Source organism: Manihot esculenta, chromosome 1, assembly GCF_001659605.2.
Source record: "Manihot esculenta cultivar AM560-2 chromosome 1, M.esculenta_v8, whole genome shotgun sequence".
NCBI classification, from domain to species: Eukaryota; Viridiplantae; Streptophyta; class Magnoliopsida; order Malpighiales; family Euphorbiaceae; genus Manihot; species Manihot esculenta.
The window spans coordinates 29,337,317-29,362,275 of NC_035161.2; the positions used below are offsets into that span (position 1 = coordinate 29,337,317).

The following is a 24,959-nucleotide window of genomic DNA, read 5'->3' on the forward strand; positions in this document are numbered from 1 at the left end:
TGGCAAATCAGGATGGCAAAATTAAGCCCACACATATATATTTGTATGTCTACAAGCTAAAATACTATCTAGCAGAGTTAAAAAAAAAAGTAGCAACAAATACTTGAACTGATGCATAGGTTTTAAGCTGCTACTTCAATGAGTAGAAGAGAAGCTTTATCTCTTATAATATCATGGACAAAATCCTGGAACTTGTACTTAAACAACCATTATCCAGAGCATGATTATTAGTAGCATAATTGCCTAGCTGAATAAATGAACAACCATGAAGACCATCAGTCATTCAAATAAAAGGGATAGGGATTATGAACTTGAACTTTCCCGTATCAGAAAATTCATCCGGTTACTTTAACCGTGTGTTAAAACCCATCACAAAGTTGAAAAACAAACACCCCAGGACTTCATCAACAACAATTTTCATGACATACTGCAAAAGAAATTTGATAATCTGCAATTAAGAAAATAAAGAAAGAAAAAGATCTAAGGTGGGAAACAACAGCAACACTTATTATATAATGGCAAATAAAGTTAATAAAAGAAAGGATTCTTATATTCTCCACTGTAACCAAATGTATATATAAATCTCTTACAACTTATTGCCATTAGCTTATTTAAGGACTAGGTAGCTCCTGCATAGATTATTCAAGAATCGAAGTCGATTTGCTTGAAGAAATATACTACTCCTACATTGGTTATATCCCTCCTATAAAATTAAGAAATATAATAAGTCCTACTTCTTGATCTTCTTCTGCTTCTTTGGCCCCGGCACTTCCAATCTCCCAACAGAACATCCACATCTTGCTCGAAACACAAGAACAGCTCTTCCATTTGGTGGTGCCATCTTCTTCAGTTCAGCCTCCAATTCACGATGGTGATCACGAGGCAATTCAAATAAACCCCTTTTCACCCCATCTTTCACCAAAGTACCATTTGAATTCTTCACACACTCCTCTGTCTCCAGCTGAATATCAAATTCAGCTGCCTTCCTTAGGCCCTTACAATTTGGATTCCCACATTTCCTAGCTGTGCATATCAGTACTATCCATGCAGCTATTGCAGCACAAAACGTACTAACCCCTATAGATGCATATATCATTGGATTTCTCATAAGCTCCTCCTTGACCACATAATGAACGGTGCCGACAAATTCAATGAAATTGAGAGTTACAAACTTGATATAAGGAAATAACAAGAACCCACAAGCACCAATAACAGCAATCAAGATCACAACATCAATAACAGCTGATCGAGATCGATCACAAACAGGTATACTAGCACAATTTGAGTGATTATTCGTCTTTCTGATCTTGTGCACATGATTAATATGTCTAGATTTTGAATTCAACTCATTGAAATTCACAGAATTTGCCATGAGTTTTGTTGATTGGTCGACGGAGTTGCAGACCGAGATTGAGCTATGGAAATAGACCATTTCAAATCAAACCCAGAAAATTTGAATGAAACTCAATCCTCAACACAAAATCCACCGATCTTAACCAATCCAAACACAAAAGGAAATTAAACCCACCAATCTAGAGCCAAAGTCAGATTGACCCACCTCGTCAAAAAGAAGGAACAGGGAAAAAATTCACGAACTCTTCGAGGTGAATGGAAATAGTTGTCGGTGGCCAGATGTGCAGCAACAACAAAGGAAATTACCACGCAAACAATGTAGAATTCAATAAAAAAAAATTGAAGTGAATCCGCAAATAAAAAAGCAAAGAATGGAGAGATCGTTGCTCTGTAAGTCGGGTTAAAGGCCGGCTAAGAAGGAACCAATCCAGAGAGGACAAGGAAGAACCATTTAACTGGGAGGTGTTATTCAATTTATCACAAATCACAATCTGTTAAAAAAAAAGGCTGTAGATTATGCAAATGGCAAATTAGATCGCACACGCCAAACAGCAATTTAAAAGATTCGGAATTTTGGGAGTCAGGCTTAGTGGGCTAATCTACAAATGGGCTTTGACTAATTATGCGTTAATGATTTTGTGGGGTACACTGTGGGCTTGGCCCACCTTTCACTTATAAATATTTTGCTCTTTTGCTTTTAATTTTTTTTAAAAAATTATTATTTAATCCCTCAAAGATAATAATTAATTTATATTTTTAAAAATTAAGTAATAAATTAATAAATTTTTTTCATTAAAAATACTAAGTATTTTTTTGTTTTATAAAAAATATTTTTATATTTTTTAATATTTATAGCATTTAGAAAATTTAATCAATAAAAAATATTTTTCTAATTAAAAAAAATAAATTATTTTAAGAAATCTTGAGATTTTTATTAAAATTTTTATATATAAATTTGTTAATAAATTTTATTTTTTAAATTAAAATTAAGTAGTAAAAAATAAATAAGTGAATTCTCCTATATTACAAAAAATAAATAATAAATTAACTTATTTTTTAATAAAATATAAAACATACTCGATGAGTGCATTAAGAAAAATTATACCAAATTATTGAAGAAAGTAATAAATTTTAAATTAAAAAAAAATCTACTAGATGAAAGTGAAATTGGGATGTTGAGTGGAAGTTTGTAGAATTCTTTTAAAAAATTAAAAATAAGCGTTTTTATTAGATCAATAGGAGCAAGTCTTGAGTCTTGAGTTGGAAGAATTTGCGCGTTGTGAAAGGATTGGAGATGTTTTCATAAAAAAGAAATGGTGAAGTGATGACCCTTCTCCCACTTAAACCAACAAAGTCTTTCCATGACGTGATACTTGTTTGGTTTGTCAATTGCCAACTCCACCACTCAATTATTCAAACACCTTTCTTCTATTTCTGCTTCAATTGTACACTTTCTAAATTCTTTCATGGTTTTACTATTTCTAACTAAGTGGGTATTTAGCAAATATAATATAAATTTTATTTTCTTAATTTATATAAAATAATTGAAAAATATATCACAACTAAGGAATTTAAACCGGGTCAAGCTCGACTGCTGCCTCAAATTGTAATGGTCTTCTACGGTTGAAAAATTGTAATGGCCATATTTGTATCTTACTGGAATTATTAATTAAGTGGTTAAATTCGACCAATTCAAAATCAACTAAACCATAAGTTTAGAGCATCACCTCATTTGTCCTTTTCCTTTATTTTCCTATGAGTCAAAATATGAGTCATTTTCAAGTCCTCCAATCAATGCAACAGAAGGTCTAACTCAGCCCATTTAGGATTGATTTTTTTTTTCTTAAAGGTAAAGAAGGTAAGAGATTGTGTTTTTCTAATGTGGGATTATTTTATCGTTTACTATCAGACTAAGCTATTGAATTATATCAAGTGAAAGGCAATTCTAATATTATACAGCAAGATAATACTTTTATCATGATAATTTGTCTAAGATCCAACAATCAAAGCCCACTCGTTGGATGATTCTCATGAGTCTTTGTGGCTGAGCCCTGGGTTTCTATGTTTTCGTGCCTGTTTGGAGTTGTTTTTTTTTTTTTTTTTGGGCTTTATGGATGTGGAAGCTAGGCTTCTTGTTATGCTGTTGCGTCCATATACTTGCCAGTGGTGTCGGAGATTTTCAGAACACTCTGGTTTGGGCTGGGTCTATGGGCTGAATTTTGTAGGCTTTGAGTGGAATTGTTTATTGAGCTTTGTTTCATAGTCTATGGTTGGTTAAGTGTAAGCTTTGCATGGTAAAAGAATACATGTGTGCATAAATCCCCTCCATTTCATAATTTTTTCCCCTTTCTATAATTATTAAAAAATATAATTTTTTATTAATTTTTTAATTACATTTATTTTAAATATATTAAATTTTATTAAATATTAAAAGATATTTTAAAAATTTTTTTAAAAATAAAATAAAATTAAATAGAATTATAATAAATAATTTATATATTACTATAATCTAAAAAATGATAATAATTTTAAAATAATTAAAAAAATTAATAAAAATTATGAGAAGTAAAGCTTTTTATTATAGCTTATTTTTAAAATAATTTTTCATTCAATATAAAAAAATCACCTTTATATTTAATTATGATTATAGCTAATATTTTTAATTTCTACTCTATTTTTTAAATTTATTATAATTATAAATAATGCTTAAAATAATTTTAACTAATTTTAAATTGATACACATATTATTACATAAATTCATGTAAACAATTCCTTTTAACTCTAATTAACTATATACTTTAAAAATATTTAATTCTTTTTATCATAATTTACAATTTAAATTATTTAGATGTAGGAATTCACTTGAAATATAAATTTTAAATTAAAGATTAAGATAATAAAAGTTTAATATTTTTAGATATATAGTTAACTGAAATTAAAAGATTATTGGATTTAACTAATATTTAAAAAGTAAATAAATAATATTTTTAATAATATTTATACTAATTTAAAATTGATATTATTTTAAATATTAGTTACATTCACAATAAATTTAAATATCAAGATATAAAATTGAAAGTTTTTGTTATAGTGTGGTATAATTAGATAAATTATTTTAAAAATTAATTATAGTTTCAATAAACTTAAAAGATATAACTTTATTATATAAAAATTGAATTTTTTATTATAATTTTAATTAAATATAAAATTTTGGAGATTTATATAAGTCCAAAAATTAAAATATGTCATCCCTCGTGACTCACGTGACCTCACTCGTAAGCAATAAAATAAAATAACAAAAAAGAGAAAAGAAAATTCCTTTTTTATTTTCATGACACGTAGATGTCTGTAGATTTCATCACAACTCTCAACAAAGAAATAAACATTTTAATATTCAAAAACAAAAAGAAATAAAACTTTTTTTTTTCAGAAAAGACTTTTTAAGATGATGGCGTGTCAACAAAATAGGGAACTATTTATTTATCAATTATAATCAAATCAGAATCTTACACGAATAAAGCAGCAGATAGACACCAGCTTTTGTAGGAGACACGCGTCAAACACAGAGCACACTTCCATTCCACGTAAGATGCAACCAGGAAAATCGAAAATGTAGAGCCACTAGAAACATATTCTTTTTTAGGTGCAGCTTTGAAATCAATGGTGGATGCTTCACACGTGTGAAGGTAGCCGGGCACGTGTTTAGGAGGTGGTTTAATGGATTGGTTTCACTTTCACTTTTGGATTGGTGGGGCCCTGACGTGGCGGAAATGCCATTAATAACTTGTGAGCTATTCGGGGCGTCTTCACATAAAATGATGATGTGGATTTCCATGGTTTTCTGCTTTATTATAATTATAATTAATTATTCTTTAACATGCAAAGAAATTGCTTCAAAAGCTGCTAAATGATTAAAAAGAAAAACTGCTTACAGAAAAAAAAAAAAAAAAGTCAGAAATTACATTCCATGTCCCGGCTTTCTCCGTCCATTGATTGCGAATGGATTTACTCGGCGATACAACGGGAAAAGGCCGTTGACGTTTCTTTTATTTATTTATTTAAAAATAACTTTTTTCCTCGTGAAAGTTTGTTTTATTCTTTTATTTTTTTCAAATACTTATCGCTTGGCTACTAATAAAGTAAAAGTTTATAATAACCTGTACCTTTCGAACGAAACATTTACTAAAAAAGAGGTAAATTACTTTTTTAAAATTTAATTAAATTTATAATTTAATTCTTTTTTATGAGAAATTTTTATTTAATTCCATCTCACACCATTATAATCACATCAAATTTTAACAACTTTTTATAAAATATTTTATTAATATTACAGTTTATTCTAATAAACTGATAATATTTTTATGTTATTATTATTTTATTAATTTAAAATTTTTATTACTTAATTTTTATACTCGATTAATTTTAATTTTAAAAAATAAATTAAAATATTTTTAAAACTTTAAAAATATATTTATTAATTTTATATTAATTTTAATTGTTGAATATTTTATTTATTTAATTTTTATAATATAAAAATTTATTAATTTATTATATATTTTATAAAAATAATTATTAATTAATTTCTCCATATTAAAAATATTTTAATTTTTTTTATATAAATTAATGATTAAAATTAATGAAATGATTAATTAATAAATTTTTTAAAATAAAAAAAATTTAAAGTTTCTTTCAAAATTGAAAAACTAATTAATATATTTTCATATACTACAGATACTAAATTGCAATTTTTCTTAATTTTAATAAAATTTTAAAATTTTAAATTAGTGATGTAACACATTAATTGTTGTAAAGAGTATTATATGTTATCACTGTATGATGAGACCACGTGATAGAATTTTAATAAATTCTCGATCACTCATGTAATACCTGGCTAGACTCCGGTATCGGAATTTCTACCGTCCGGTAGAATATCAGATGTCGGAAATTTCTAGAAGGGTAAAACCATGTTTTATGAAATGATTTAATGTATTTTATGATTTTAAGTAAAAAGAAAATTGAGTTTTTAATGAAAATAACCTTGGAGGAAGATTCAGATTCGGCCGCCGAACGTGCATGCGCTTCGGGAGTGCTTTAGGCCCCCGAAGGCATAAGTGAGGGAAGTCCAGGTTCGGCCGCCGAACCTTATGTTCGGCCGCCGAACATGGCATGCATGCGGAGGCACATTAGGCCCCCGAAAGTGGCCTGACCAGCCACCTATAAAGAGGTCCCCATGTCCGAACGGGTGAGCTTTTCTCCCCGTTTTCGGCCAAGGTGAGTTCTCCGCCGTCCCTCATCGATTTTGAGCTTCTTCCTTCGAATCTTCATGATTTTCTTATGAGTTTTTACTTGGTTTGAAGTTATTTGAGCAAAAGAGCAAGTTTGGAAGCTTGGAGACCAAAGAGTTGATTTCTCCCCATCTCCAAGCTAGGATCGTCTTTCCTCTCGATCTTCAAGAGGTAAGCTTAGATCCAACCTTCCTTGTATGTTTTAAACAAGTTTTATAAAGATCTATGGGGTAGAAATGCATGTTAGGTTATTTTTTAGTTTATGGGTTTATGATATGTTTATGAGCAATGAGGGTTGTTTATGCATGTTTGATGTGCTTTGGTTGGGGTTTAAGTTAGTTTGAGACCCCTATGTGCTTGTTGGCTTGAGTTTGCAAGTTGTAGACTAGGAAAATACATGATGGATTGGTTTTGGAGGCTTTGTGCATGAGTTGAGGCTGAGTTCTGCCTTTGGGAGAACTCAGGTTCAGCAGCCGAACCTGCCTGTAGAGGCCAGCCTTTGGCTGCCGAACCCTGCCCCCGAAAGTGGACTTTCGGCTCTGGAAGGGAGTTTCAGCCGCCGAAGGTGCCGCCGAACATGCATGAGTTTCGTCTCTGGAGGGAACTTTCGGCCGCCGAAAGTGCCGCCGAAGGTGCATGACTTTCGGCTCTGGAGGGACTTTCGACCGCCGAACCTGCCGCCGAAAGTGCCCTGTCCAGCCTTCCTTTGCATAATTTTTGTGATTGTTTTAAGGTGTTTTAGGGGGTTTTTGGGGAGTATCTTAGAGTCATATTTATGTATGTTTGGTCCCTCATTTGAGTCCGCCTGTATAGGTTCGGACCCAAGGAACCGAGGACCCCAGCAGTGAGTCAGTTGTATCAGTGTCTGTCAGAGCTAGCCAGAGGTAAGTGGAATAACTCTCTATGTTTTCAAACGAACAATGAAAGTTTAGCATGATTCACGCATCATGAATGCCATGAGTTATATAGGGTGTTTGCATTAGAATTCACGAATATGTTGCATTGCATATTATGTTGTTGATGTGGATGAATGTTGAATGATCCATTAGCCCTCACACGTTATGACATGATGTTATGATATGAAAGTCCAAGCGTGCCTGCACTACACCCCTGGCACTATGTAAGAGAAAGTCCGGGCGAGCCTGCACTACGCCCCCGGCACTATTGGATATGTATGTTATGCTATGGAAGTCCAGGCGTGCCTGCACTACGCCCCTGGCATGATTAGACTGTATGGAGGGTTAAATGGTGACAAGTTCATCCTTGATGTGAATTGTTTGTGCTGTGATGCATTCCATGTTATCATATGTTTTAAATTACTATGTTTTATTATTCTGCTCACTGGGCTCTAGTAGCTCACCCCACTCCCCTATCTCCCCAGGTTTGCAGGTACAGGATAGACCAGGAGGTCAGCTAGAGTAAAGTTGTGGTCATGTAATAGCTAGTGGTGGACATGATAAATGTTGAAATGTAATGTTTAGTACAGTAATGTAATGAATAGTATGGAATAATTATGTAATGTAATGATGTTATGGAGGATTAGAGTGGTGCTTGACCCAGTATGTTGTTTGTCCCTTTTAATACATGATCTTTCAAATGTAATGATATTTTATGAAAACCAAACTTAATGTATGAATGAATGTTTCCCATTGGAGCATATTTGAGGACTCCAACGAGGGGAATGATGATTATGAGTTGTGCATGCACAGGTTGAGTTTGGAAATGGAATGAGAAAAGTTCAAATTTTTATGTATGTGTTGATCATGTATGGGATTTAACAGGTTTACAGGTTTTATGTTAGGCTTGCTATGGGTCCCAGCGGCCTTAAGCCAACCCGGATCCTAGCGCCGGTAGTGGTCCAATTTTCGGGTCGTTACAACTCATGTCTCATCCACAATAGAACATACTCGGTCATTTGGATGCTTGATGCTCGAAACAATATAAGACTCACTCCATATATTTGATTGAGTCTCTCGTGATATCTAGATACCTTTAAAGGATATTATATAATAAATATTTATTTACACCTTTAGTTATGAAATCTCTTATTCACTAGTGTTTTCAGAAAAGTCACTAACTAAACTTATCTTATTATAATATAAAAGCAAATGATACACAAAATTCAAGATATGAATTTTAACACACTCTTATAAAAGCTCAAATTCTCTTTTTACATTCGTGCTTCTTGAAAATTTACTGATTTGAGTGTCGAAATAGCTGTCTTTAGATACCAACCACCTCATATTTTCCTTTTGCATATTGACAGGTCAAATCCAACTCCTTTACAATCACTCATTTAGTTCAATTGCTGGGATCCCATTGATTTCTTTTGTTCATTTGCGATAAATCCGGCCTAACCTTTTCATTTACCCTTTTCACTTAAAATCCTTTCCATTTCTTATACTTTACTTTTAAAATGGCTGAAAATTCACAAATTGTTGCTAAGTCTGCTGCCAACAGGAGAGCTATCATCTCTTCCATCCCAAACAGTGGACGTGACACTCCTCCCATTGTAAACGAGAGAGACCTTAATAATTTGAATAATGAGCAGATGATGCAATACATTAAAAAGTTACAAGCAGCTCTCGAGCAGTATAAAACTCAAGAGAATGCCTCGTGCATAACTCCTAGAATAAGGGAGAAAGCTTCTTTTAAGTCTCCTAAGACCCAGACGGAGGCAATTCACACGTAGTCCAAAGGTAAGGCCAAAGTTGAGGATAAAGAATCATCGAACAAGGCCTCCAAAATACGTTGATCAGAAGTTGGTTCATGTTGTACAAATGTACCAAAAAGAAAAAGAGAAAGATTATGATTTGGATGATATCTCGCCCTTGTCAGAGGAAATTCTCGTAAAGACCTTTCCTACGAAATTCAAGTTGCTCAATTTGGATAAATACGACAGACGACAGACTCCAAGAGTCATCTGGCTATCATTAGGACTATAATGTAACTCTAGAATGTTAACAACTTCGTATTATGCCGAGTCTTTCCATCCATCTGCATAGATTTGGTCAAAAAATTGGTATCAACATATGAGTTCAAGTTTTATCAATAGCTTTACTCAACTTACTATGTTTTTAAAATTTAAATTTATTATTTGCATATTTCCTAAAAAACTCTCATTAGATTTATGTAAAATTCGACAAGATGAAAATAAACTTTTAAAGAGTTTTATTTCAAATTTCAACGTCAGAGTGATACAGATAAAAGAGTTAAATAATGAAATAGCCTGCGGAGCCTTGAATAAGGGCTAATATAAATTGAGAACTTGAGTTTTTAGAAAAGTGTGTTATAATGCATATTTTGAACTCATTGTATATTTTGCTTTTATACTGTAATAAAATAAGGTTAGTTAGTGATTTTTCTGAAAATATAACTAGTACCGGTTAGTATATAAAAAATTTCGTAATTATAGATGTAATAAAAATTTATTATATAATATTTTTTAACGATAACTAGATGTTACGAGAGGTTCGATCCAATATGCGGGGCAAGCCTTCTATGATTTCAAGTATTGATCATCCAAATACCGAATTTATTATTTTGTACATGAGACCTGAGTGACTGAGAATCACAATTTATTAAGATTTTACCATGTGATCTTATCGGACATATAACACTTTTTACAAAAATTATTGTGTCATATCAATTAGTTATTATTCCTTTTCTTTATTTCCTTTAGATCTTCATCGATGTGTTGGATGAGAATCATAGGAGTACCATTGGATTATTTAATACTGCTTTGATTTCATTTATCATCCCTCAATTTTAATAATTGTATTAATAATATCCATAAAACATCATAAATTTTAAAATATCATTAAACTCCTTATAGTCTCTATCACTATTTTACAATTAACTTATAACTAAATTTCTCTCGTCATTATATATCATGATCATCACTCATTTTTAAAATTTTAATTTATTTTATTTTTTCTTAAAAAGAAAAATTACTATTTAATTTTTATATTATAAAAAAATTTATTAGTTAATCTCTTAATTTTAAAAAATATATTAAAAAATCTTTTAAATTTTAAAAAATTTATTAATTATTTTTCATTAATTTTAATTATTAAATATTATAAAAAAATATAAAATGTCCTTGATATAAAAGAATAGTAAATAGATTTAAAAAAAAATTATTTAATGAGTATTTCCAAATGAGAATAATTAAATAGTAAAATACATAACATATAAAATTAATAAAATAATTAATTAATATATTTTTTAATTTTAAAAATAATTTAATGTATTTTTTAAAATCGTGTAATCAATTAATGAATTGTTCTATAAAATATAGACTAAATAATAAATTTTTAGAATTATGTAATTTTTTTTCAAAAATTTATAATGAAATTAAAATTAAAATTTTATTTATTTAAGTTTATAGCTACCTTAAAATTTTATAATTGAAGTTTGAGATGATATTATATATTTTTCTAGTTATTTATTTTAATTTCACTTATTTTATTTTAATGTAAAAAAATATATTTTACTTTATTTTAATTACATTCAAACGCTAATTAATATGTTTTTTTTCTTTATATAAATTGATATTATATTTATTAATAAAACAATATATCAAACTTATATAATTTTAAGTATTTTGTATAAAAATTATTTATACATTAAATTAAAGTATTAGAATTTTTTTGTACAATTTAAAATTGAGAGACACTGGTGATACGAGGGATAAGAAGTGAAAATTATTTTAAGTTAATATTTTTTTAAAATTTACATTTATGTCTGTTTTCCTTTGTGTTTTTTATTAATTACTTAGATTAGCTTTTTGGATATTTTTACATATCGATCATTTTCTTTATAGATATTGAAAAAAGAATTTGGGTTGGCGGGATTTTGAGTTGATCTTGCAAGCGACTTTATGGCATTACAGATTCCTTGATTTTAGAGAGTTTAATTTTCCACGAAACTCTTTTGTTGGTTCCGTCTTGGAGGACCTCTCACCAAATTAATTTATTCAGGGTTGTTCTTCAAGCCATCTAAGCTATGAATTACAGCCCAAATCCAATCCCTTTAACTATTAATAATTCCTTCCAACTTTCAAAATCATAAATATCAAATTTTATATTATTTTTTACAGAAAGTTAGTTTTCTTTTATTTAAATTTAAGTTAGATTTAAAAATTATATTAAAAAAATTCAAGCTATTTATTTTTTAAATATATTTTTAAATAATTAAATGTATTATGAGATATTTTAAAATTTTAAAAAAATATTTATCATACTTTTTATTTAATAAATATCGTACAATTAATGTTATTAAAGAGTATATATTCTATTAGCAGTCGTAGACTTAGTATGATAAATGTGTCTGAGTAAATTTAAGAAATTTTAAATTTTATTATTTTAATGTTTAATTTTTATTTTAAAAATATATATATTTTATTAATTTTTAAAATTAAATTAATTGTTTAAAAAATAAATTAATTTTTTTATTAAAATATATTAAACTTAATTTTTTTAATAATTTCCCTCGTAACTGCAAACATAATATTAACAAGCACACAATATGATAATGACAAAATTAGAAAGTTAGGATAACAAATATATAAGGTAAGTCGCATATCATCGTTGAAATCACATAAAAATATATATATAAATAGAATTATTTTATTTACTTTTTATAAAAAAAATTCAGAAGTTAAAAATGGCTTTAAATTATTGAAGTCCCATGTTGGTGGTGCCTCAGACACTGCCATATGCCAACACTATCCCTCACGCCCAGATAATAAGATATATGTAAAGCTTCCCAAGTGGAGCAATGGGCCAACGCACGTTTTCATCCACAAAATTATAAATAAATAAATAAATAATCAAAAAATAAAAGTTGAATTTTTAAAAATATAATATATTAACAAAATTAGTCTAGCTGGCAAACAAGTAAGTTTCTTTTTTTCTAATTAATGAAAAATAGACTTCGTTGGTATATATTAAACAATTATTTATTTTAACTTTATTGGGCTAATTTAGGAAATTAATATTAATGTGTAACAATTAATTAGATAATGTTTGATAAATGCTAAAAAAAACAAAAATAGGATCATGGTTGGCGAGTTTTTGGCGAGGAAAAGGATGAGAAGGCGTTGAAAGAAAGGAAAGAGAACAAAAGAAATGCTGACTAGGACTGAAAGGCAAGAGTAGAGAATCAAAAAGAGAGAAAGAGAGAGGGAAATAAAAATCTTTACTTCAAGGCCACAAAGAAAACTTGTGGCTGAGAATTGCTCCTCTTGATGACGTGGCAATACTCACCTGCCTAAAACGGATCAAATACGGAGAACATAAACACAAAAACACACACTGTCAGATCTCTTTCCTCACTCTCTCTCTCTATTCGAAGTTTATATTTTTATTTCCAAAAATTAAAAATTTTTTTTTGTTCAGTTCAGTTTAGTATTTTCTTTTCCGCAGCGAAGGGAAAGGAAAAGGAAAAAGGAAACAGAGAGGATAAACAGACCAGTAGAAATGTCGGAGACAAAAGACCCGGCAATCAAGCTTTTTGGGAAGACGATTCCTTTGCCAGATAACTCTCATGGAGGTACTACTACTACTGCTATGACTTGTTCTGGTGCTGCTGAGAGCGTTGTTGTTGATGTTGATAGTCAAGATCAAGATCAAGATCAAGATCAGGACTCCTATCTTGAAGACAGCAATACCAAGGGAGATGGGGAAGAGAGAGAAAGTGATAAGGTAATGATTTGCTTTTATTTGATTTTTTTTTTCCGGCTTTCCATATTGTTTTAGGTTGACCCATTTCTTTGAAGCTAAGAAGAATTAGTGGGTCGGTTTTAGTTTTGGAGAAAATTTTGAATTTCAGGTGCTGTTTATGACGGGTATAGTTCGATTACGGTGTTTTGATGTTCGTGTGTGAGATTATTTCAGGTTTACTTTCCGTCTGGTGTCTTTGATAGGCTGGGTTTGAGCATACTTCATTTTTCTGAGCAATTTAGAATCATAGTACTAATTCGGTTAAGATTGTTTGGTAAATGCTGATTTCTCCTGGAGATTGCAGGGTTATGTATAATAAAATATATTTTGAGGAACTAGCTTGATAATTCACTTCATATTTGATTGGTTCCATTCAATTAAGTTATTTTTTTATGAGCTGGATTCAGATCTTTCATGGGCGTTCCGGTAGTTATTTCCCTAGATTGATTGTTTAGGCGGTGTCGGCATTCCCTTGATAATTTAAGTGAAAATTAGTGTTTCTGGGGCATTTTGGCATATTATTCACCCGTGCTTATTGCCTCCTTGTAATGTTGGTCAGTATACTATTCTCAATGGGCATAGGACTATTTATTTTGTGTATCTTATTTCTAGCTATTAGGAACTAAAACTGAAGATCCTTTAGATCAGGTAATATACTAACATACATTCTCATGAAAAGCAACCCCCGGCTGATTCTTGTTTCATCCTTCATGGTTAAAAAAACATGTCCTTGTGCTTCTTTTGGTTCCTTGTAAGAAGGAAAAACCTTGGTTCTTATGCCACATGGCAATTTCAATGCATAAAATGTGTCTGCTTTTCATTACTAGCTTTGGTATTGAAAATGAGGAAATTCTTCAACCTTGAGTCCAAACCCGCCCCATTAATTTGTGTTCCTTCTTGGTGATTGGAAACTAAAGAAGAGAGCTCATACTCCTAGCAGTTAATGGGAACAGAAAGTATGTATGCTTAGTGGGTGCAGAAAAATTATGTCAGAACTCCCAACAGTTGATTCAGGCTGTTATTTGGAGGAACAGGGATGAGATTGAACCTTAGAGTCATGTAAAGCACCAAGCTTAGGAGTTTGCTGGCGGTTTTCTCTGTTGCGATCGGATTTTTCATTTAACTTCAAGCAGTCTTTACCAGGGTGAATCATTATGTTCATTTTAGTTTGTTATGTCAAAATAAGTTTTTTCCATGCAAAATGCAAGTATCACTTATTTTCTTGGGAGTTGCAGTTGATTCTTATTGTTTTATTTTTTCCAATTGTCACTATGATCAATTCAGGATGAAGTGGGAGAAAAAACGACCGAGAGTAAACAGGAACTTGGAGCACAGAATGTTACTTCAGATGAGTCATCAAATCCGGATGCAAACTCAGGGATAAGTGGTGAGAACCATAAGACGGCTTCTGTTGAGAAAGAGGATGCTGCATTGAAAACTTCAAAGACAGAGGAACAGCAGAGTGATACAAGTAATTCACAAGAAAAGACCAAAAAACCTGACAAAATCCTTCCATGCCCTCGCTGTAATAGTATGGACACCAAGTTCTGTTACTACAATAATTACAATGTAAATCAACCCCGGCACTTCTGCAAGAATTGCCAGAGATATTGGACAGCTGGTGGGACTATGAGGAATGTGCCTGTTGGTGCTGGTCGTCGTAAAAACAAGAATTCAGCTACTCATTACCGTCATATAACTGTCTCTGAAGCTCTTCAGAATGTTCAAACTGATATTCCAAACGGCATCCACCATCCTGCACTGAAAACTAATGGGACAGTTCTCAACTTTGGCTCAGATACTCCACTTCATGAGTCTATGGCTTCTGTGTTGAATCTTGCTGATAAAACAATGCAGAATTGCACGAGAAATGGGTTTCATAAACCTGAAGCATTAAGAATCCCAGTTTCATATGGAAGTGTGGTAAATGGGGAGGGTCTTTCAAATGGATCTTCAGTCATGGCATCAAGTTCAAAGGACGAGGCAAGCAAAAATGGGTCATGTCAGGGCTGTCCACCTCAGATACCATGTTTTCCTGGCACTCCCTGGCCTTATCCCTGGAATCCAGCTCAGTGGAACACTCCAGTACCTCCCCCTGCGTTTTGCCCTCCCGGATTTCCCATGCCATTCTATCCTGCAGCAGCTTATTGGGGTTGTACTGTACCAGGCAATTGGAATATGCCTTGGATTCCTCATCCATCTTCTCCAAACCAAGCTGCACTCAGCTCTGGTCCTAATTCTCCCACCTTGGGAAAACATTCACGGGATGAGAACACGCAGAGAACAAACAACTCAGGAGAGGAACCAGTGAAAGAATGTAATGCTGAAAGATGCCTTTGGATTCCAAAAACATTAAGGATTGATGACCCTGAAGAAGCTGCAAAAAGTTCCATATGGACCACACTCGGGATTAAGAATGACAAGGCTGATTCAATCGGCGGGCGAGGACTATTCAAGGCATTTGAATCCAAAAGTAATGAAAAGAATCACAAAACTGAAACCTCTCCAGTATTACAAGCCAATCCTGCAGCATTGTCTCGGTCACTCAAATTCCAGGAGAGCTCGTAAATTTGGCAGCTTACAAACTTGTAGATTGTTCCTAATGGTGCAAGCAGATCGTTCTTGTTTGGCTGACCTAGCTATGTACATTAAAGGGTTATATTTGATTCACAAGCCTCGTTTGTAAGATTTTATTGCTGCCATGTTGAGAGGAAGAGAATAGGAGGAAAAGTCATCCTAGTATAGGCAGGTGCTTTTTGTTTCAGTTAGATGGTTTGCAAAGTTCATGTATATATTAATATATATATATAAAATGGTGAGAGACTGAAAGTTTAGGGAAAAACAAAAAGGTCGAGTATGTGTAACCATAATCCCATTTGTTTTAAAATAAATTTGGGAAATGAAAATCCATCTTTTTGTGGGCATTTGTTCTCCATATATTCCCAAATATGGGTATCTTCATTCTTCTTGTCCTTTTTTTTCTTCTTGCAAAGGTCAAGATATTAATGGCATCCTGGATAAAAATGCTTATTTTAGAAAATCTCAGAGATGGATCTGATCATGTCAACTGTTATCAGCTAAAAAACTTGCAGCTTTTTGTATCAGAATGCAGCAATGGCAGGCCATGGAGTTGAAGTTTGTTTCTTTGTTCATTTCCATGTTCAAGTTAAACAAAAGCATATAAAATACCTAAGAAAACAGTTAAATTTGGATGGAATGAAGCCAAATAAGTGAATAAAAGACCTGCATAAATCCATGGAGATAAGAGGGGAAGGAAGACAGAAAAGTTGATGTAGGCCCTTTCTTTCTTTATGACAAAAGGCCAGGCCACCTTTCCTTTTCCTTTATGCCCAAATAATCCAAGCAACTCCAACCAAAAGTTTGAAAATATAGCATCAACTTTTTCCTTTATTTCCCTTTTTTTTTTTTTTTCGTTTTATTCTTCTCTCTAATAAGCTAAGCTAAGTTTTATCATTATCGTATACAGAAAAGGACCCATTTTTTTAAATATTTATGCTAAACGTAGATTAGTCTATAATCTATATTAATTAACTCATGTTTAATAGTTTTAGGCTACACTCATTTGGATCCATCCATCAAAATCAAAACCCACGTGTCCCTCCTTAAAATTAGGCTACTAGTAGGAAAATGTTTTAGATATTTTGTGCCAGAGAGAGAGAGAATTGTGCACCACGAGCTAGGCTATGATGGGCCCAATGCACGTGACGCCATTAACCTTATTGGCTTTTCTCTGCGGGATTCCCTTTCCTTCCTTTTCCTTTCCTTTCCTTCCCTTTCCTTCCTTGTCCTTTTCCTCCCTTATTTGAAGGGAAAGGAACGATATCTCCTTTTATTTTCTTTTTTCTTTTTTCCTTTCTCTCTACTGTGGATTCTGAAATTAACTTTTTATTAAGGAGATTTCGTTGAAGTCGAGCCTTGACTTTGCATTGAGACCCTTTTCAACTTTAGATTATCATAATTTTAGTGGCTAATTTATGTGATCTTTACGTAAGGACCAACGGAAAATAGAAGGCAATGATATCTTATGTCCAAACACTGTCTCATGGTCGATCTGAATTACAGCAACCGCGAATTAAACCAAGCTCCACCGGTATATGGTCTCTCGCCACAAAAACGACAACCAGGGTCTGTATGAGGCAGCTTATTGTTGATTATGCTCTTCAATTTTTATTTCCAAACATAATAAATATATTTTTTTTTCTGTCTGAGAATAAATAAATTAATTAATTAAGAAATTTTCTTATTTACAAAACTCAACGAAATATCAAAAAATTGAGTTTTCAAATTTTTTGTTAGTGTGATAATGTTTAATTGACATAATTAACAAAGTAATTAGCCTGTCATCGTTTCTTGTTGGTGTATTTTAAAATTATTGAATAAATAATTACATTCTTATTTGTTAATTTGGCCGATAATCCAGCTAAAGGGCCATAATTTTAAATTTAATTTATACATATTTAAATTTAACATATTAAAAATTAAAAATATTAAATTACATAATATACTCAATATTAAAAATTACATAATTCATATTATTTAAATAATCTTAAAATTAATTTAATTTATTTTTAACATATATTAAATATGAATTAGAAATTAATAAAAAAGTTATTATTAAACGAATCTTACAATTTAAGGCAAATGAAAAAGAAAACTATCTTATATTTATGGGATGGATAGCATTAGTCTCGGAGCTTGTGGTGATGCACTAATGTAGGGTGCTTCTTTGTGGAAATGATATTTTAAATTTCTGGGTTTGTAATAACATGAAAGTAATCAATTCAAGACGGTGCAAGAGAACTAAAATCACCTAAACAAAATAATAATAATTTAATTAAAAAATTCTCTGAAATTAATTATAATATTAGACCTGAACTGAATAATAATTAATTAAAAATTTTTTTAAAATTAATTATAAGATAAAATTATTTTTTAATTCTTATAATATAAGTATATTTAATAAATTTATCTTTTTATTTTTAATATTCAACCCTCCAAATTTTAAAATTTAATTCTGTCAAACTTAAAAATTTTTTCATTAAAACAACCCTTTAATCTTTAAAATTTTATTTTTACCTCTCAAAAAATTAAATAAATAAAATTCATTTACAAATCAAAATAACAACAAACCAAAAGTTTCAAATTCAGCCTTTATTGAATTCAACTCAACAAATATAAAAAAAAAAATAAATATATAAAATTTAAATTATTAAAATAAAAAATTAAAACTCATTAAAATTATTTTTATGATACCATTTATTATGAATGACTTCTCACCGTTTAAAAAATAAATTAAAATATTTTTTATATTTTAAAAAATTTAAATTAATTATTTTATTACTTTTAACTGTTAAATATTATAAAAAAATTTAAAATACCTTTAATATGGAAAGACTAATTAATAAACTTTTTAATAATTTGGAGATTAATTAATAAATTTTTTAAAATCATAAGAATTAAATAGTAAAATATTTAATGATAAAATTAATAAAAGCTTAATTAGTAAATTTTTAAAATATTTAGGATATTTTAATATATTTTTTAAAATTGAATGATTAATTAGCAGGTTTTTCTATAAGTAGTAATTTTTTCGTTTTATTATTGATAAGAATATTTTTAATATTATATTTATTCTCTTATTTTTTATAAGTATAAATTATTAACTTAACGAAAATTTTAGAATGGAAGACCTTAAATTTTGATAGAATTAAATCTTTAGAATAAAAGTGTTGAATTCTAGAAATAAAGGAATAAATTATTTAATTATGTTATATTTCAGGGGCTAAAGAATAATTTTTTCTAATTATAATATTAACCCTAAACTGAAAACAATTATACAGTACAATCCTTATATCACGTAAGGAATTATTCATAGTATAACAAAACACTTCTTAACTTGCTATTAAGTGCCAAATTCTAATCAACTCAGTATATACTTATTACTCTGTATGCCCAACAAGAATAGAGAGTATTTAAAAGTCTAGTCCTTGAATCTCTGGCCGAGGGAGTTTCACACAAGTCCAAAAGCTGTTCATAAAGTCCTGAGACCTAACCATTTCCCAGAATTGGCCAATAATAATGGGTCGCTCTTGTTTTCTCAGGGTTCTTCTTGTTTTGGCTCTTCTGGCCCTTTCCTTCTCTCATGGTATATTGCCAAGTTACTTGGCATTTTGCTTTTGCTTTGAATTTCTTTTCCTTTCTTTTCTTTTTCTTATCTTTTAGTGTTGCTTGATTCCTTTTCTGGCGCTCATAGTTGCTCTTGTGAATTAAGGAATCAGTACAAAGGTGATGGAGACAGTCGAGATTACAAGAGATTCTTCGGTTCAAGCGGAGGTTGGTTAAATTAATTGATTTCTCTTTCATTTTTTGCATTTGTTTCTTTCCATTTTTATCATGATAATAAAGATATAGAGCATAAACGCTATATGTTTGATTTCCAGGAAAGTGGAGGAAAATCAAGGGAACTGATGGAAGAAATGATGGACTATCAATTGGAGCCAGGGCCAAACACTAACCCCACAACTGGGTCTATGCTTGCCCCCCCTCCACAGAGGTGATGAAGATTGTGATTTTGGGAAACAAATTTGTTTTAAACAATGTTGTATTCCTTTGCCAAAGTGTAATATGTGAATAAGATTCCAAACTTTGGTGCTGGCCTGGCCCCTTCTCTTTTATATAATTGCTTCCATGTAGAAAAGCTCTTACGCAGCTGGGGTTTTAGCCCAATATTATTATCAACCCAAGCCTGAATCAGAAGGCTGGCGCAACGTAAACCCAATTCTAGATCAAGAGCTGAACTTTAACTATACAACTGAAACAGTTGATTTTGATTTCACCATTATGAATTTTTTCTTTGCCTTCTTTTGTTTGTTTTAGAAATTATTTATTCAAAGTCAACCTCTTGCTCAGATAGGGAATTAACAAATTAAAATTTTGAGTTGAAGTAACCATGTTAAACTTTACCCAGTTGGATAAAAAAAAACAGTATTAAAATTATATAAAGAGAAAAACAATGAACATCATTGGCAGCAATTCCGTTCAAGTATTCAATTCTCCTTTAAAACGCTTCCTCATTTCTGTAACCGTTGATAATCAAAACCCTAATAAAGAGTTGATGTCTCACGAGCCTATTTGGGATCAATACAAAATAACCCATGTCATGTTTGTAAAAATGATGCAATGAAATAAGTGGAGGACAATGTTTGTATTCTTTTGAGCTTTGATAATTCTAAAACATGATGATGGGTTTAAGCACAGAGGTTAAGGAGAACATAGTGGCAGAGTAGTGGGTTTTGAAGAGAAAAAGAGCAGGTATCCTGTCCAAGTTAACCCATTAGGCATTACCCCAAGAATACTCCTCTCTCTCTAGTTTAGTCTAAAGAGAGTTTTTCCTCTCAACTCCAGGTTTAGTTTTTTAAAGCTTAGTCCTCGTTGTTGCGGCTCGAGTCGGTCGACTTTCTCCTTCCCTTCGGAGTCATAGGTTCTTCTCTCTATAGGCCTTTGAGTTGGAGATCCAAAGTTATTGAAGAGGAACTCTTTTTAAAATCTGCTAACTAGGGATCAGGTCGGCTCAAGCGGCAAGAGGCAGTGTTGAGTTCTTATTTTCTTCTGCACCAATTTAGGTTAGGGTTCAAAGATATGGATTGGACCTTGTACTTGGGTTGGATTCGTCTAAGCTGATTTTTTTCCTGGGCCTGGTTATTTTTTATGGACTATTTATGTTGTTTTAGGTATTTCTTTCAATGAAAAAAAAAAAAAAAAAGGGCAAATGGAAAGAGTTTTTCAGAAACGATGGAGATTTGGACAGGAGTTTTAACATTCCCACTTGTAGTGTTGATTGGGCTTATGAACAAGATGAATTAAGATCGAGGCCATTGATTTTTTTCTGTTATTTTGATGCCATAATTTTTTTTTCTGTAAATAATAATAAAATAAAAAATATTTTATAACTACTTTTTAATATTTATAAAATACAAATATATTAGTTGTATAACATAAATATTTTAGATTATTAATTATATATTAAAATAAAATAAAAACATTTTATTTTATAAAATATTTTATTAATATAAAAAAATATCTAAAATATATATTAATTCTAAGTAGTTGGTTTATTTTATTTTATTTTTATAAAATGACTTTAACAGTATTCAAAGTCAACTTCTTATTACATGAAAGGATTTGATAATAATGCGCTAAAATTAATATTTTCATAACCATCATTAAATCATTGAAAATAAAATATTAAAGATTTAAGATTATTAAATTCGGTTCGATTAAGAAATCGATCAAAGTAAATAATTAAAAATTTAAAGTTGATCAAAGTAAAGAATTAAAAATTTAAAGTTGAATGGTTGTAGAACCGATATTTAACCGGTATTATTAAATAAATATTATAATTTTAATAATAATGTTTTAATACTTTTATATATTTTTATAATAACTATTAAAATAACTTTACAAATTTTATAATTTACATATTTTTAAAGAATAAATTAAAATTAAAATTTTATTTTCAATTATATGTAATAAAAAAGTTTAAAGTTAAAATTTATAATGACAAGTGAAAAATAAATATTACTGTATTAAAACTATATAAAAATATAAACATAAAAATTTATGCATTTTTTTATTTAATATAAGATAATATAATAATATAATAATTTAATTCAATTAATAAAATAAATAATTAATAATATTAATTATTTAAATTATCATTTTTATTATTTTTAGAATGACAGTAATAACACAAGCATATAGATATGTCATTAAAAATCAATTTTTGAAAAATAATTGAGACTAAAAGTAGTTCAGATGGTCATGGATAATGGATTTTCTCCTCAATGATCGAGTTCCGTGGAAGATAAAAACATTTGGAAAAATTACAATTATAGTTTTATATTTTTTCATTTGAATTTATTTTTTTTTTAAATATATATCAAAAATTAAGAGAATAAAATTTGATAATTTTAGATTTATTCAGATACACTTATTATAAAATTATATATATCTGTAAGTGATGATTTGAATTTATAATTTATTTTTTAAATTAAATTTAATTTAAAAAATATAAATTTAAATCGGTTCAAATTTTTTATTTATCTAGCCTGTTTATTCTCATCCTACTAAATAAAGAATGAACATATTATTAAATATAAATTATAATATTAATAATAATATTTTTATAATAATAATTGTTTTTATATTTTAAAATAAATTCACTTTAATTTTATGATTCAAAATATGTTTTTTTAAATAATAGTATTCAACTTTATGACTGAAAATTCCTTAAAGCTAAAATTTTGTAATCAGTAGAAAATAAATATTAATATATTAAAATCATATAAAAAATAAAAATAAAAGTTTATTTATTTTTATAAAAAATAATAAAATATAAAATATGTAATGATTTAATTTAATTAATAAAATAAATTATTAATTTTTTAAATAACATTTTTAAGAAGTTTTTTTATAATGATTTGTTATACGTAAGTAATGAGTTATATTATTTTCAGCCTCCATATATATATATATATATATATAAATTTTTTGTGAAATAACATTGCATATTTGTAGGAGTTCACACTGCAGAAGCGTCGGGAATGTGGTAGGAGGTCATCGATTCCTATACTCGATGCAAGTAATGCGAAATTTATTTTTTGGTTAAGGATGACAGGTTTGATTTAAAAAATCTGATTAATATATCAATTTACACTGATTTAAATAAATTTTTATAAAATAAGAGGTTTTAAAAAATTGAACCAAAATTTGATTTGATTTTCAATTAAATCAATCTGCAATGCAATTTGATTTTAATAAGTAGGGCTAAATACATTGATTGGATTGCATTGTTTCAATATTTAAATTCTATTAGATTTTATAATTTATAATTATAGATCATTTTACTAATTGTTAGGTCAGCTTACCAGATGTACTAATAAAAAAATTAATTTTTTTATTTTCATTGATAAATAAATTATATTTTAATTTTTAAATTTTAATATAATTAATATATTAATTTTTATATTTTTAAAATTAAGCAGTTAAATTTTGTATATAATTTCATCCCTTTAAACTCTATTTTTTTCATTCATTTGTTACGGTTAAAAGTGTGAAATTAATTTTATTATCTTTTTAAATTAAAAATATTAAAAAATTATACTTTTATTTATTTTCTTTCATTTATTAAAATTCAAACACTTTGATCTTTTTATTTAAAAAAATATTTAAATTCTCATTAATTTAATATGAGTTATCACATTCAACCCTTTGTCTTTCAATTTAAATTAATTAAAATATTTTACTATCTAATAATTTTAAAAATTTTAAAAATACTTTTTTTTATTTAATTTTCATAAAAAACTTATCATTTTAATTATTTTTAAATAGTATTAAATAACTTTTAAGTAGATTTTAAATATTTATTGATGATCTGAGATCCAATAGAATAGGGTTTTACAAGGGTTTTGGTATTGAAAAATAAACTTAAACTTTCTGGGGAGGGGGTTCCCCTTTTATCCATTTCGCTATGCTTGCTGGTGACGTGTAAAGGCCTTTCCATGATTGGGACACGCGTCTCTGACATACAGATTCGGGTGTACGAGGGTATCAGCAGCCTGCTCCATGCGTAACGGCCTCTGATTCTCCTCGTGCGTACGTTCGAGCGGATCTGCTAGGCTGTCTTAGTATGGCTCTGGATACTGGGCTGGGCCGAGAGTCGGGCCGGACGCTGAGTCTGAGAGGAGAGGGCCTGCTGTCGCGGACTGGGCCGATCTAAGTGAAGAAGCTTGGTTGAGCCCGTCCTTGAAGGTGGCATGAACCAGGCTTGTCTCGTGTATCAGGTGTGTGGGCCTCTGCTTGATGGGCTTTTGGCTGTGGTCAAGCCCCTGATCTGGGGTAAAGAAATCCAGTGGTCATCAATTGCCCCTTCACCTTCTCGGTAGTTATTGCTCCTACTGCCGAGGGGGTGAATATCAAGAACCATTATGATCGCGCCTGTTTGTGTTCAGGTGCCTTAATAACATCCTTTCATCTTTCTGTCGTTGTGCAGTTTCTGAATCCTATCTGCTCTTTCCCCTTTCTGGCTTTTCTCCATTCTTCGTGTTCTTTGCTGTCTTTGCTTTCCTGTCATCATTACCTGGACATGTCCTTTCTTTCCTTGTCCATGACTATCTTTTAAAATCCTGACACCATTAGCTTAGAGTCTAGCATAGCTCTGCCCCGTGCTAAGGCCTCAGGCTCCGGGTATATATCAACGCCAACTGTCCTTCATTCTCACATCCTCTGCCGGAACAAGAGGTTCTCCCTTTCCGTTTCTCTGTCTCCTTCTTTCCTCTAGCGAGATTGTTCTATTTTATCTGCAAAGGATCCATTTGACGCTTTCTTCAAACGGAATGAGGTGAGCTTGAGTTTGTATTGCTTTGTTGCCCCAGAGGTTTGTTTTAATCTTGCTTTTATCATCTTGATGGAGAATTGTTTCTGATTTGTCTCTGTTTTGAAACTTTTTGCAGTACCTGAGATGAGAATGGGTCAGTTCAAAATTCTTGAAAATTTGATGTTACCTCTAAGGAGTCTG

At 30.1% G+C, this 24,959-nt stretch overlaps 2 protein-coding genes across 4 annotated transcripts; one reads left to right on the plus strand and one right to left on the minus strand.

The window, feature by feature from the left end:
* Positions 1 to 528: 528 nt before the first annotated feature.
* Positions 529 to 1,878, minus strand: LOC110617281 (uncharacterized protein At5g19025). The gene has a single exon (XM_021759970.2). The coding sequence runs from the start codon at positions 1,430 to 1,432 to the stop codon at positions 731 to 733; it is 702 nt and encodes a 233-aa protein (XP_021615662.1). The 5' UTR covers positions 1,433 to 1,878; the 3' UTR covers positions 529 to 730.
* A 10,956-nt stretch (positions 1,879 to 12,834) lies between these two features.
* On the plus strand, positions 12,835 to 16,287 carry LOC110629958 (cyclic dof factor 2). Of its 3 annotated transcripts, none has more exons than XM_043956756.1 (3): positions 12,835 to 12,957; positions 13,045 to 13,345; positions 14,648 to 16,287. In XM_043956756.1, the coding sequence occupies exons 2-3, from the start codon at positions 13,121 to 13,123 to the stop codon at positions 15,929 to 15,931; spliced, it is 1,509 nt and encodes a 502-aa protein (XP_043812691.1). In that variant the 5' UTR covers positions 12,835 to 12,957; positions 13,045 to 13,120; the 3' UTR covers positions 15,932 to 16,287. The 3 variants fall into 3 exon arrangements, with proteins under 3 accessions (XP_043812691.1, XP_021632905.1, XP_021632895.1); XM_021777213.2 differs by having other exon boundaries at positions 12,837 to 12,957; positions 13,067 to 13,345; XM_021777203.2 differs by having other exon boundaries at positions 12,849 to 12,957; positions 13,040 to 13,345.
* The last annotated feature ends 8,672 nt before the right edge of the window (positions 16,288 to 24,959 follow it).